At 42.4% G+C, this 16013-nt stretch overlaps 1 protein-coding gene across 1 annotated transcript in view; it reads right to left on the reverse strand.

The window, feature by feature from the left end:
• Positions 1-6113: 6113 nt before the first annotated feature.
• slco3a1a (solute carrier organic anion transporter family member 3A1a) overlaps positions 6114-16013 on the reverse strand; it is a 35871-nt gene continuing 25971 nt past the window's right edge. The window contains exons 3-10 of the mRNA XM_062390501.1: positions 12415-12513; positions 12065-12328; positions 11436-11600; positions 11149-11347; positions 10055-10223; positions 9619-9791; positions 9416-9480; positions 6114-7881 (exon numbers count right to left, since the gene is read on the reverse strand). Of these exons, the coding sequence (XP_062246485.1) occupies positions 7529-7881; positions 9416-9480; positions 9619-9791; positions 10055-10223; positions 11149-11347; positions 11436-11600; positions 12065-12328; positions 12415-12513 (1487 nt within the window). The 3' untranslated portion in view covers positions 6114-7528. The remainder of the gene's footprint in view (positions 7882-9415; positions 9481-9618; positions 9792-10054; positions 10224-11148; positions 11348-11435; positions 11601-12064; positions 12329-12414; positions 12514-16013) is intronic.

The raw sequence follows: 16013 nt of genomic DNA on the forward strand, positions 1-16013 counted from the left end.
TTATTTAAACACTTGAATAAGGGAGCTGAAAACTGGTACAAACCGGTTGAACTGCAGCAGGAGGTCTGAGGACAGGTTTGATTTCTTGCTCACATTTTGTACATCTGTTAAATGATGGCCCCCCCATTTTGTGCTGAAAAATTCCCATGCAGTGACAAATGTTGAATGTAGCTATTGTTTCAAAAAATGGTTTTGAAGCATACGTTTCTCAGTCCTGTTCCTATGCTCGGGGAATTTAATCTTTTTTTCGAGTTTGAAATGGCAGGGCTGCTGATCTTGAGAAAATGGAAAAGCAACCAGGCCATTTATTTCTGTGTTACTGCAACTACCGCCGGCTCTGCTGTGTCTGGACCTTAGTAATATCTTTTAAATCTTTTGTTTATCCTGTAAAAAAGCTGGCGATGTTTGCATTTTGATGAACTTGGCCTCTGAGGTGTTTTCTACACCTTGAGCAATTTCATTTTCACATTTGACATCTGTAAATACAGCAACAACTTACATTACAGTGCACTAACTGCTGTTTAATTACCTACTGATGAAGCCCTGAGTAAACACGTGTTCCAATTTTTTATTATGTATAAATGTTTGTCCAGTGGCCATTGTCACTATATCAGATGAACTGGAAGCTACAGGTTTCACTAGTCACATTATGTGGGGGCAGCAACATCTTTCATTTCATGGTTCCTAAATAACTAAAACATAAATTCATATGTTAGTTAAAGCATCTACTGTTTACATTATTACGTTATATATCATATATTATTAAATTGTTGGCAGCGTCATCTTTCAGGACTTTCCCTCAGTCCTTCTTGTGGTCCTATCATTATCTATATGCTGCCTGAAGCATACGTGATGTTAACGGCATCCATAACACAAGTTTAGTTGTCGTTTAATTGCAAATGAGGTATAAATGGGTCCATTACAAATGGGTCTTTTAATCTCATGCATACATTAGCTGCACAACAGTATCGCACAGACACGGAGAAAGAGCTAATTTGCATGAAGTGAACAGTGCAGCTGGAGTCTTGAGCATGCACATAATGGTGACAAATAATGACACTGTAATAATATCTCACATCTGATGATTATTCATTATCTGAACTGCATGTTGTACATTTCACATTGGATACAGATATTTTATGCGCAGTTGGTTCATTCTCGCCCGTCTGTGTTTAACATTTGGCCTATACCTCATCTCTGCTACAGCTTATTGTTGGTGCAGCCAAAGGAAAAATGTTATGTCAAGGCCGACATACACTGATGCTGCAGGTGTAGTTCCAGTCAACTGTGTGAGGCACAGTCTGATGTACAGCTCCACAGATGAGTCAGACAACAGCATCATAGAGGCTTTAACCATCCGGGTGAAGTGCTTCACCCGTTAGTCATCCAGCCTCTGGAAACACTGGAGAGAAATAAATCACATACGAGCCGCTTTTAATTTACTGCTGTCTTTCTTTTCCCGTTAATTGTATGATGAATTGAAGTGGTGCGTCCTTTTTTTTTTTTACAGCTATGGAGCCTCTTGAGGCTCCATAAATGGAAAATGAATTATGCAAGAATGTGATTTAGCCCTTGATGTACTTTCTTAAATCTCAAATTGTGAGGAATATGGGGGGCGATTTCACAGAATCCAGGATACCATCGCTGCCATCTTGGGCCGGTGACATCATTTGGAGACTCTCAGCCATGGTGATCGGGGGAGTCCCGGTAATGAAGTCCCAAAGATGCACTGTCAATCATGACTTTTCAGCCCGTTCTTATACAAAGTGTATTTTGACCTTCTCCTTTTTGTCCAGGAGGTGGGGTTTATGACCTATACTGCAGCCAGCCACTAGGGGGCGATCGAGCCATCTTGGTGGTATTTTTAGCGAGCGCTTACGTTGTCCATCTTAATTCTTAGTCTGTGGCTCAAACAATATAATATTCAGCCAGCTTCCAGTACTGCCTGCTCCACTGTGGATCTATGAAACAAATCCCCAGTCTTAGATTCCTGCTCCTGATCAATTCACATTAAAACCTTATAAACCTACGTGTGTGTCTGTGTGTCTCTGAACATAAGTCTTCCACTGAGGATTTAATACTTTAAAATTTCTTCACAATTGGTGTTCAACAGTTCATTTTACCGAGGCAGCCGTTAGGCTAATTGACGACTCTTGATTAAAAGAAAAGATTCTCGCCTGCAGCAGCTTCTATTTTTCGGTTGTTGGCTTTTTCACAGTGTGAGTGTGTTTCTGTCTTAGGCTTCATGGAAGAACTTCTTTACTTGAATTTATAATGCCACAGATCAGTCAACAGATCTTGATTCAAACCAAAAACCTTGAGGTACAATGGAAGCCTTTCAGTATTCTTTATCCTCTGTCCTTACAGAAGGGAGCAGATAACAAGTGTAGGTGAGTATAAGTCATGTCAGGGTTGTTTATTATCTTCTCAAGAGGGGAGGCTCTCCTGAAATCCACCTTATCTCAAGGCCGGGGACAGGATGGCAACTCCCAACAAAACATGAAACATCCTCATCTAAAACATTCCTGTGGAGGAGGTAAGATCTCGCAAATCAACCAGCTCAATGTCCACACCTGTTCAGGCATAATATAAAGTCCTACCCAACACTAGAGATGTTAAAAGAGGCCGGACAGGTAGGGTTAAGGTAAGTCTCCAGGAATTGAAGCTATGGAATCGACTGTCGTCTTTTGAATGGCTCAGCTCATTCTCTCTTTTCATCCAATGACAACCTGACACGCTCACCTTGAGCCAATCACCTGTGAGCTGTCACTCAGTTGTCAGTTCAGTAACATGACTTCGTTGTCTCCATTTCCATGTGTAACAGACATGTTTGCGCACAATATGTGCACATAAGACAAACACTATCCCCTTACAGGACTTAAGGGACTAAACGTACGATGACTTAACCGCGATGCTGAGGGCTGAGGGCTGAGAGTAACATGTTACGTTCTGCGTGACTAGGAATCCAAATTTTCCCAAAAGGTTCGCAAAAGGAACCAGCTCTGAACCAGTACTAACATCAGCCCAGCACATTTTACTTTGGAGGAAAGGGGGTATGAGCGACCCCCCTGAACTCTGGATACCGGGTCATCTTCCTTTGAGCATCCAATCAGAAGCCTTCGTGAGAAGTCTCAACTTCATGCTCTGTTGCCCACCAGTGTCCGGGGGGAAGTAAAGGGTAAATGGTTTGTATTTGTGTCGCAGCTTTCTAATCTCAAAGCGCTTTAAAGTACAGTTTTACACTCACACACAAATTCATGGTGCATCTGTGTTCAGCTCTTTCTCTATCGCACATCACTCACACACTGGCGGCACAGCCACCTGGGCAGCTCACGGCTCAGTATCTTGCCTGAGGCAATTCAGCACGGTGCCACACCGTGGACGTTCCCCTCCCCGCTGGGGTCTCAGCATCAAAGTCTATTCCTCCGGTCCCAATAAATTAGATTTACTAATTCAAATGTTTCTTTAGAAGTTTTTCCTGATTTACAAAAATCTATATAAAATCCTCCAAAGTAACTCTCACAGAATATGTGTGTATGTGTGTGTGTATGTGTGTGTGTGTGTGTGTGTGTGTGTGTGTGTGTGTGTGTGCGTGTGTGTGTGTGTTTGTGACTTTTTTGACAATCAGAGTGTTAACTGGGGCAGATGCTGTTGATAGTTGTAGCTGTCTTCATGCACAAGCTGAAGAATGTCATTGTGCTATTAATAGACGTTACAAGCACCTGACGCACTGGCACACACACACACACACACTGACACACACACTGACACACACACACTCGTACATGCTCTCATTTTTCAAAGCATGATATACCCATCAATATGAGCTTAGACACGGCAGTAATCATCTTTTTCCTGTTTCAGTTGTCGAGCCAAACGTTTTGAATAAAGTCTTAATTTATTATTTGTCAACATGATCAATTATTTATTCTAGCCAAGTGAGATGTGTGGTTTAATGAAAATGAGAGATTCCCCCCTGTCCAGCACAATGTGTTTTGTTTGAAAAGGACAGGGAAAGGTTTCCTGTGCGTTTCAACTTATTTGAGCCTCAGCTGTGTTGAACTGCAGGAGCGACATCAGCTTCAGTGCAGGTTGGTCATTGTTCTGGTTCATTTAGAGGCTTCACAGCTCTTTCCTCAAGGTGCCCTGTCTAAAAAATAACATGTTTGCAGGCGGGAAGCCAAACCACCTGACCTTTGACCTTTAGCTGCCAACACAGTCTCAGGTGAGTCACTAACTGGCTGTGAGCAGGTGCGACCCTTTCTTTGTGGAGACCTGAGGAATGACCCTTTGAAATGTCTCAGGGACGTTATGGCCGGCCACAAAGAGATGTCAGACATTACTTCTGTCCGTTCACTCAAACTTAAAACAACACTGTGTAACTTTTACTGAGCAGCAGCTTCCTCTGTAACCACATGTGGTCATTCATTCTGTTGGGCTCTGTTTCCAAGCAATTAAGTCGTTTTTATGTAGTGGAAAAAATGTGTTTCCATCTCTGACGCAGTCCCACTCACTGGGCTACAATACCACTAGTTTGTGGATATTACCCATGACTCACGGCTTCTTGCTTCTTGCTGCTGTAACACATGCACCACACTCTGTTTTCCTCACAATTTAAAAGTTTTGTCACAGAATATTGGAGATAAACTCTTGTTTTTAATAACTTTTTAACTGATCCTAGGCCTGATTGTGTGTGACTATCAATAACATGTTGCAGGAGATTGAACCAACTCACCAAAGTTGGATAGTGAAAGAACAGATGCTCAGGGTGAAGCAGCATCTTTACTTATTCCAAGTCAGTGTACCAGCAAACTCATTTTGAGGTACAAAGAGAGTTGCATGGTGTTTTCTTTTTTATTAACACAAACTCTAGTTTAAAAGTATCTGAAGTTCGGTTTTCTCCTCCTGACAGAATCAGGTCATTTGTGCTTTTGGAGGGAGGTTCAGAAGAAAAATCACCTTGATGACATGATAAAAGATGTAGTTCCATTATGGAATATATAGGATCCAGCATTTCTTGATCGGGGCTCATATAGTACAAAATAAAAGGAGACATACCAGGAGAATGGCCGTTACACGAGGGAAGCTGGACAGAGATGTAGAAGGGCAACAACCCAGCGGCAGGGACCGGCCTCATGTGGCCAGAGTGTGGAGGCAGCTCCTTGGTGAGGAAGCCACTGAGGCCAATGACTGACAATCACGTTCCCCTGACCTCAAGATTTTCCGCTTTCCTCAAGATCTGATGTATATTTTATACATATGTGTGTAAATAGAAATCAACACTGTGAATTTAGGATTCATTTTCCAGTTTTGTCGTCCCTCCCTCAGTCTGATCTGTGAAAATTCTGCAAGCATAATCAAATCTGGAAAACTGGACGAGAAACGAGTCCACGCTGCACATGAGTCTTGCCCAATTTCTTGATTTAGTTGGGAACGTGTTCATTGAATTATTTAATGTCTAGAATCCCATTAACAGCTTCTTAAAGACTGAATGGCTCCTTCTACTTGTGAATAGACTAAAAGCTGAAATGAGGAAGTCTCTCTCAGGTCAATACCTCACATCTTACTGAGGGAGCACTTAGAACTATATCGATCACCTTTGTATTATGAGCCGTGAAAAGAGATACACAGTTTCACACTCGTCCCTGAATGGTGCTTTTACACTTAGAGTGAGGGTTACAAAAGGTAAGTGAGAGTATTGGATGGAAAATAACAGATTATATTCAGTATATTTAATCCTTACTCAGCTCAATATACTCTTATTATTGTATACAGTTGGTAATATCTGCCTAAATAACATGCGTATCACACAACTTCTATTGTTATTGTCATGGTGTGTGTTGTACTGGTGTTGACGAGTGTAACTTAAGAAGTGTTATCTTAGATTTGAGTGTTGTTATCGTATCACGCCTCATTCTAATAACATGATGTTGTGTTTTATTTCCTCGTACATTTCTAGTTTTTGCGTCACATTTACTTTGTCTTTTGTGTTCAGTGTTTTTTAAACTTTTAAATACATTAATGTGTTTTCTGAAGGTTGTTTAAAAAGATTAAAACCAAACCAAATATAAAGGTTAGAACTGGACACAACAAAAAAAACCTTCACACTTCAATACATTTTCTGAAAAATTATTTATTTCCAGAGTAAAATAAATGATATGTTGCCATACAAAAAGTGTAAGAAAACGGACTAATTCAAAACTGTAACTGCAGAGAGATCAGTGGAGGAGCAGGTCGTATTTGTCCAGATGCGTCAAAGCGACGTCCGGGAACATATTCAGTGTTGTTTGCTTAGTTTGCACACGCAGCTTCCTGTAGCGTCCTTTACCCCAAACATCACGACCTAGTATGAAGACACAGATTCTGTGAGTGTGTCTTTTTATCCCCACTAATGCAACATAATATAAACTGTCGAAAAACCTTCAGAAACACATCCCAAGATTAGATTATATATATATACAAATATAATATAATCTTATATATATATATCATTTATCCTTTCAAACACAGTCTAATGAAACATTCTGGGCCAAATGAAATCAAAATATATTACTCCTTATCTGTTAATGTCAAAACATAAAAGATATTACTCTTAATTTTTTTTTTTTAATCTAAGCTCTCCCACTAGGTGCAAAAGTGAAAAGAAAATAAACATTCTTAATTCTTAATTGAATAATCCCTTATTAAGACATATTAGGCTGAATAAACTCTGCAGATGTAAAAAACAAACATGGAAATGAAACAAGCCTGCAGTCTGACATGAGACGAGAAACAAACATGGACATTTTAAAGAGGAATTGCACATTTGCACCAGTGTGCCGGTGCCATGATCCAGCAAGAGAACAAGAAACTGAACAGTGCATGATGACATCGACACACTCTTGTATGAAGTTATTCCTCTCGACTTTCTGACGGTTAAAACATCTAATAGGCCACTATAATAAACCCGGCAGTGTTTCTGTTCTCTTTTTATAGTAAGAAAACTTCCTGCATCAAAGTAAAATGCATTCACTGATCTCAACTATTCCTTTGTAAACACTTGGCAACTTTTAAATATGAATAACTGGTAAAGAACCACCCAAACGCTTTATTTCAAACATATCTTGCTGCTGAGAGCGACAGACAGAACACACAGTGCACTGACTGAAAGGAGAATAATTATTGTCTCCACACAGATCACTGGGATCATGACCTAAAAAAATATGGCAACTATCTTTCTCGCAGCATCTCGCCCGCTCACTAATAATCAACTAGGACTGAGCCTGACAGTACTGTAGAGGTTTTACTACCACCAAGTCAACACAGGAATTCACCGGCAACACGACGACACCTCGCTGATCGTAAACAACTACAATGGACCCTTTCAAACGTTTACAGAGGACGTGTCTCCTACGGCTTTAAATAGATTGCTTTGAAAAAAAACAACATTTTATTTCATCTTTTCAAGAAAAGACAAATAAAATCATCAAATATTCCCCTGAGAGAATATGAACGTCCACGTTGTCCTTTTTTCCTGCTTTTTCACAAACTATAAAACTGACTCCATATTTTCACAAAGCTCGTGGTCCTCTAGGTTATATATGAACTTTGTCCGGTCCACTTGTTTAGGGCCGTCCGTGAGTGAGGGGTAAAACTCGGTCGTGGTCATGTAGCCCTCGTGAGTCTTAATGTACTTCTTGTAGTTCCTGTGAAGGCAATACCATGTGGTGGCGTAGAGGAGGAAGGCAACGCCTTTCAAGATGATGGCGAGGCTCACGTACAGATGCCGGTAAGCCACGTTGTCGTACAGCAGGCAGGCGCCCTTCTCACCGCAGTCCGAGCTCCAGAAAAGGCAAGTGGAGTCGATCCCAGCACCGAAGATCAGCGGCGGAGGGATGAAACCTGGAATGCAGAGAACAGCAAACTCAATCAGTTTCTATAAAAATGTCTTCATGTTCTATCTCTGTCATATGTAGGTGAAAGACAAAGACAAGTGCTGGATGAAGGGACAGGTCGGCTCAGCACTGCAATAAGAACAATTATTCAATTGAAATAAAGTAAAAAGGCTGTCGCAGCAAGGAGCCATAAAACGTAAAATACAATATTATAATACTATAAACACTTCTGTACTGTGTGTACAGCTCTGTACCCACACAGTACAGAACTGAGAAGTGTATACTGTACAGAGATATGAATGCATAAGCTATTGCAAATATATATGTAAGTTATGTTGATTCTAGATAAATGTTAAATCATTAGTTTTAACCTTTATTTTCCTTTTTTTGTCACAATTCATTACTACACAGTAAACTTCGGCCTCAATACATCACTTCTCCAGTTTAAAACCTCTGTTCAACAGACTTGAACAGTTTAACTTTTGTAACAAGTATGTAAATTTACTTTGAAAGTCAGTCTCCAAGTAAACATGTATTTTAAAACTTGAACGTTTCATCTTGTTTCGAGCTGTAATGATTGAATCTTTCTTGAAGGAACAGTTTAGGGATATTTTGTGAGATGTGTTGATTAGATTCCTTTGCAGGAGTTACATTACAAAAGTCTCTCGTCTGTAAGGCCACATCCGGCAGCGGTTAGCTTAGCATTAAGACTGTAAACAGAGGGATACAGCTAGCCTGGCTCTTTGTCAATAGACTGCATTTACATAAAGTTTTATAATCTTCATGAACACTCAAAGGGCTTAACTTTGCAGATTCACGCACACACACACACATTAATGCAGCACACGCTATATATTTATTCTATCCCTAGCACATCCCATTCTCATGCTGGGGCACAAACATCAGGGCAGGTTTAGTATTCAAAGTCTTGCCCAAGGACACTTTGACTTGCAGACTGGAGGGAGCCCGGAGCTGGGAATTGAACCCTGACCTTCCGTCCAGTGGGTGGCTGTGGCTCAGGAAGTACACACAGACAGAGTGTTCTACGGATCAGGCACCACACTAAAGCAGGTAGCTGGTTTTAATGGTGTTGCTGACCAGTGTATTTCTCTGTCGGGCCACTGTCTATAACTGGCGACTGGCTTCTTCTTTACCAAACAGAGAACAATACTAAATACATTTTAAATAAGTTGTTCTTTCTCTTAACACAAGAGAAAACAAACAGTGAAAAGCTTCCAAAATAAAACCACATTGTGTGTCTCTCTCATGTCCAGTTTGCGTCTCCATAATCTCATTTTGATTTTCTTAGTTCCATTACTCCTCCCACCTCCATCTGTTTTTCCACTGTCATCAACTGTATTGTCGTGATTTAATCAACTTTATTTATTTATTCTCCGTGTGGACATAAACGAAACCAATAAAAACAGCTGAGGCTCATTGAGTCATACGTTTGTGTGAGTGATGAGATAATGTGAGTGAGGTCCCGGCGCACGCACGCACACACACACACAGACACACACAAACAGAGGCTGTTTTCTTACCGAGGAGTCGCAGCAGAAGAAACAACACTCCGAGTGCGTATGATTTCAGCTCAGGGCTCACGGTCCTTGAGGAGAAGAAGATAGAAAACAGAGATTGAGATGCTTTCATCTTCAAATTGGATTCTGTCATTGTTCAATCCCGTTCCCGTATTCCTACACAACGTGCAGGGCCCTCCTGTTCCTTCATATCCACAATCCTCTACCTGATTAGGATGATGACGGAGGGCGTCTGGGCCATGGCTCCGACCAGGCTGCAGGCACAGATCACACACAGAAAGATGAGGAACGACTCCTGGCAGCCCGGCATCGGACACTTCCCGGGAACCGCCGTGGCGTACTCGCTCTCGGTTGATATGCAGCCGCATCCCGTCAGATTCTGTGAATGGATTATGAGGAAAAACGTGTCATATCTGGTGCACACTGCTTTTAACATTAAGAAGAAGAAACAGGTGTCAGCGCACTGGAACTTAATGATCTGCTCTTAGAAATAGACAGACATTACAGATGAAACCTCTGTGGTGAGACTATACTCTCAGTGATGCTGGGATTTTGTACGCTGCTGAGCTGAGAGAAATGTGCGAGTGATTTGACTGGAGAGGACAGGAGGATCACAGAGTGCACGTGTAGCAGACTAGAGACCTTAGTGCCGTTAGATGCTGTTTGACTGTTTCCTCGTCGGGTGCAGCCGGCGAAGCAGGAGGACAGATACGTGATCCCGTTGGAGCCGCACACGGGGCTGATGGAGGAGGTGTAGCAGTTGCAGTGACTGATGCACTGAGCCTCTGGTTTCTCGCCCACCCGCAGAGTTCTGAACAGAGACAGGAAAGAATAAATAAAACTGAGCGTCCTTTTGCACTGAAAGAGCCAAAGAGGTCAGTGAAAGACAGAATCAAACAAGCACTCGTGACCCTTTATCGGTAACACCACGGGTCTCCGGTGTACTTTTAACATCTCCATGGAAACTGCATCGACGCTGCACCTGCTCAGGAGCAGGTGGGGGTCAGGCCGATCGAAAACCAGTAAAACCCTGAAGTCTCTATTTCCACATGGTCCCCATATGGACGGACAAATCCCACTCTCACAACGATGTAAACGCAGCAATAAGACGGCTACAGAAGAAACTCTGAGCTGGTGCAGATCGAACCTTCAGGTTTGAAAAAAAATAAATAAATAAATAAATATCTATATATTCATGTGGATCTAAAGAAACCTCCAACACAGGGGTCCAGAGAAATGTTTGTTTGTCTTCACCGAAGTAAAAAGGCAATGATAACAACTTCTATTCAATAACAACTTCTGATGATTGAATATAGACCGAAGGACCTGACATTTATATCAAACCCACACAACACAAGTTATTGTACACCATATTCACTAAGGTTTGGTGTGAGTCATAAAATCATTACTGCGTAAAAGACTAACTCTTTCTCACCCCTTTCTCTCGTTTCCCCCCTCCCTCTTATAGCGTAGGCTTATAATGTGTGACGCTACGATACTGTCATACTGAGGAAATAAAATATACTGTCCTAATATTTTTGTCTTGTTTTTATTTATTTCTTTCTACTTTCTAAAATTCTCATGTTAATATATTTAACATTTCATGTGTGACACTATTTCTATGAAAAGTACAATACAAATGAAGCATGATTGATAAAGTGATTTGAACTGTTTACTGTATTGGGCTTTAAATACACACGGCTGCAGTTTACTCGGTTATTGAGTGATTCTCTTACTCGTTGCCATATGGGACCGTCACCCCAGCGACGGGACCCGTGTCGCAGCCCAGGAAGAGGAAGGAGACGTAGCAGGCGGTGGAGATCAGGTTTACCAGCATGGCCATGCGAATGGCCCCCAGCGCCGACAGGTTCAGCTTCTTCACCAGCAGACCGCCCATGAAGATCCCCAGACACGCACACGGAATAGCTGTCATACCTTTACAAAACAGAATAATACAGGTTTATTACACCGTTTGTCAAACATGCGCAGGGCGATTGTGCACAAGTTGGATCTGAGCACAGACCTAACAGCTGGTTGGCTGAGGTGGTGGTGAGGTTGAACTGCTGCTCCAGGTATTTCCCCAGGAAGGCTGCGAAGCCGGCCACGACGGCGATCTCCATGCACGCAGCCAGGACGATGCAGGTGAACACCGGGTTCGACAGGAGGTGCTTGGTCACCTTGGGAATCACTGGACAAACAGAAAGAAGGAAGGATCACGATTAATAACCAGGTGCACAAGGGTTAGCAGGACAGACAGGATTCTCTTGATTGATGTTGTTTGATTAAAATAAATGAAATAACATAAATTATAGAGCAATGAAATCTCAATGAATCTAGCATTTTCTGCTTTAGTTTCATGGAGTACGTAAAAGCACATTTTCTTTATGTGGATTTTGCGTCTACATTAAAAACATGTAAGCTGCTGCACAGGGGGAACAAACTGTGACTAAGTTCTATTGAGGTACTTTGAGGTCCTTATTCTGCTTTTTAAAAGTGATTGGAATTAGTTTTACACAGAAAACCTGTTACAAGTCAATACAATAAAATGGCTTTTTTAAATTATCATCTGCTTATTTACCACGGAAGTATAATATACTACACAATATTAATATTTCCAAACACTGAAAGCACTGTAGTGCTGTGCGCGCTCACCCCTGAGTTGCTGACAGCAGGTGGGGCTGTTCGCCGGCTCTTGGCTGCATACGACCCCGTTGCTGGGCTTTGGAGTCTCTGTGTAGTCTGTATGAGAGGGAGGAAGCATAACCTGCTCGTTTTCTGCCCCCTCCTCCCTCGGCAGTGACTGAGGGAAGCCAAACATGAAGAGCGCCGAGCTAAAGAGTAAGGCACCGCACAGGAGGAAGCCGGCCCACCAGGCCCCGATCCACCGCGGGTCCTCTGGAGTGATGCCCAGCTTATCTGGTGGAGAGGCACAGCAGGAGTCAGAGGAGCGCACGCACAGGGAAACACAACGATACAAAGCCGGCGAGATAATAAAAAGTCACCTGTGTCAATGAAGATGGCATCCACATAGTACTTAGTGCAGAGGGAGCCGAGGATGAAGCCACAGGCAGGACCGAACACCAGCGTGGAGAAGAGGATTCCTGCACAGAAATCACAAACAAAGAACAACTTCAATGTTTGCTGTCACTCATGTGGGACTTTAAAGAATATAAGTCTATGGTGACAAAAGCAAGTAGGACGGCTTTGTTAAAACACAAGGGAACATTGTACAGTGGAACATCACCAACAAAAATCTTTAGACACTCTGTATAATAATGTGAATGCCTTTTAGATGAACTTAAAACTGACTGTGGGTGTGAACGTGAGTGTGATTGGTGGTTTGTCTCTGTACGTCAATGCTGGAATACACTGGCAACCTGTGCAGGTCGTACCCCGCATTGCCTAATGTCAGCTAGGATTAGCTCTACCCCCCCCCCCCCCCCCCCCCCCCCCCCCCCCCCCCCACATGACCCTGAAGGCACGGTCATGTTTCAGAGGCAAACTTTAGCAAATAAAACATTTGCTTCCTGTGGTCCTGCAAATCACATGGAGTTCACATTTGGTGAACTTTGACCCAAGATATTTTCTGTGAATATGTGGAACTGTGGAATTAAAGGGTGTGGTTTTATTGGGTTCAGTGTTGCAAAAAGGTGAGAGAAAGACAAATGTAATTTTATTATGAAAGCAATTTTACACTCGATCAACATCAAGGAAAGACCCTGTGATGTCTCAGGTTTAATGTGGGTCTCCACCGTCTCCACCTTCCAAGTCTTGTTTGCTTTTATGTGGCTTTTTCAGAAGGTGGAGGGTTGGAGCTCGACAGCAAAATAACATTTAGGCTGCCGTGAAAGATCAAATCCAGCCACTTAAATCCACGAGGCGAGCGGTGGCAGCTCACGCGGCGACTGTGCTCTTTACAATCACATGCGCCAAACCCCCTCACCCCCGCTGGGTAACACACTGTACCGACAGTTACAAACACACGTATGGACCAGTTGTTTTGCGTTGCCCCAGTTTGCTCTGGTGGGCAGCTGGAGATGAGAATATGGAGCCTGATCCCAAATCCTCATTATAGCACTGTCAGCAGGGTGAGAGTGTGATGCTGTGACTCAGACGACAGATATTAACACACACAAGTTCAGTTTGGGAGATGAATCTCTGCCTGAGCGTTTGCCCTGTGATCTGTGTGTATAACTCGGTTGTCGTATGTTGTGTTGGACCGATCTAAACGTTTCACAACAACGGCACTGCCAGAGCTTCAAATGATATTATATTATCACCGCTAACGCCGCTTCCTCCTCCTCCTGCTGCTTTTGCAGCGCGAGCAACGTCCCGTTCACCGGCTATCGCAGTTGCTCAGATAAACGTTTTTTGCTCAAGTGCCAGAAGCAGCCACTTAACGCACATGCATGGAAACTGTGACTAAGCTTTGTGAGAGGGAGCGAGTGCACGGCCTGCTTCCTGCCTTGACCACCCACATAGGAAGGGAGTCGACCCATTTCACATAGTTGTAGCCTCATTCACATCATAGTTTATTCTTCAAATGAAGGAAATGGCTCACGGATTTGTTGGGTGCGGCCACGGGGCCTATGAAGTAGTAAAAACAGGCGAATTTAGGCAAAGCGAGGGGTGAAACAAAAGAAAAGCAGTTTTCATAATGGGTGGGAGCATATTTCTTCTTTTTCCACACAACTGAAACTTTTTTTGAGGTGCACAGTCAGATACAGATGTGTATCCATCCGAGATGAGAGCATGGCCGGTTTCCCCCTGCTGGCGTCTTTTCAATATGTAAAGAAGGCAGGTAGCAGGAAAAGGCTAACTTCCTCTCTGCTGACAGGTCCTAATGCAGCCAAATCTGAAAAACTACACTTTAAAACAACCAAGGTGAAGCAACAGCCTTTAACCACATCCAGCAGCCAGAGAGCTGCAGCCGCTTTGTGAATACAGCGAATTTGCCTGTGGTGCAGCAAATGAGGCGTGTGCGCTCCACGCATCGAGTGTTTCCTTAGAAACCAAGTGTTGTCTCCTCGTAGTGACAACATCACAACAGCTCTAACCACAGGAAACCTCAGAGAGGAAGTTCAGTTTGTGAAATCACCTTCAGGGAGATGGCGGCTCAGCCGAAGCCCACTACTCCCAACGACCACGGAGGTGGATAAATGTTTCCACCGAGATCCTGTGCCTGTTCCCCGATGTGTAGGAGAGGCTGTCTCCTTGATGATAACATTGTGTCACAGAACGATTCCCGCGTGAGGAAAAGATCACTAATCTACGAAGGACCACGCGTTCCTTATCAATCTGCAAGGCGTGAACAAGAAAGGAGGGGCGTGCGGTTTTTTGAAGTTGGTGATAGATTCCTCGTGAAAAATAAATACAAACGTGTTTCATAGCTTTTTTTCGTTATTGTCTTGAGGTCAAAGGCATTAGAAAAAAAGCATATGCAGCAAAGCTCAGGCTTTTAGAACAGGATTAAGCTGGCATGAGCATGAACTGGATCTTGTAGTCAAAACACAAGCAAAATGTCACGTCCAACACTGCTCCTGCTTGGTTTCTCTCACTTTTCCCTTCATCCATGAGAATCCACTCGGCCTGAGATGTTTAAAATGAAAACAAATGTCTTTGGAAAGACTAAAAACACCAAATCTAAACTTTCTCGGTTTAGCAATCCAGTTTGACCTTCAAGGTTTTGGGTTTTTCATGCTAAGCTAAGCTTAAATCGAGAACTAACCGAGCCAGCCTTTGCCACAGAACCCTTCCCAAACCCCGAACTCAAAATCTTTTGTCCAAACTTGGCCCAGTTCATAACCTGTACGGGACTGTATAGTTTCATTGTGGAATATTTCATGGCACACTGTGTGAATTTGCGAATTATAATTTTCACAGTTGACATGTTAATCAGCTGCCTTCAAAATGTGCTGGTAAGTAGATTTTTCTTTTTCTTTTAATTCTATTTCATTTTTGTCCCTGTTCTCAGTTTGACCGTTGTATCTGTCGGCTAGTTTTATCGAGCCGGTATGTATCAGCGTTTATGTTTATTTAGATTTTACTTTTTTTATTTGTTAATAAGCAATGCAGCAAACATGGGCATTTATGTTTATATTTTTTGTAAATATTGTATTTATTGCCTTTAGAAATGTTTCTCTCTTTACTATTGGTATTGGCTTCGGCCCCAAAAATCCATAAAGGTCGAGCTCTAGATTTGATTATATTATGTTATATATAAATATATATGTATACATGTGTTCTTCTATGTATAAACAGACTTGTGTGTGCAGGGACTGAGCAGAGATCAATTATATGTGAGCATAAATCTGAGCTGAGGGGTCTGATTCCCCTGGGCTTGTATATATTGACATATAGGTTACTTTGATTATAAACTTCTCTTTCCCATCAACCTCGGTGCTTCCTCCTAATCTAATTGCAAATAACTAACTCTGACTGTGAGACCTTTGCTCTCAGGTCAAAAATAAAAAGACAACTGTGCCTGGCCTGTACTGGGTCATATTTCATGTTTGTTCCCGACAGGATTTAACAAAAAAAGAGAAGTTAAGCACATCAAATCTCCGTGAAGAACAATACACAAGCACAGCCGCGGGGCTAA

Source organism: Platichthys flesus, chromosome 6 (genome assembly GCF_949316205.1).
Source record: "Platichthys flesus chromosome 6, fPlaFle2.1, whole genome shotgun sequence".
NCBI lineage: Eukaryota > Metazoa > Chordata > Actinopteri > Pleuronectiformes > Pleuronectidae > Platichthys > Platichthys flesus.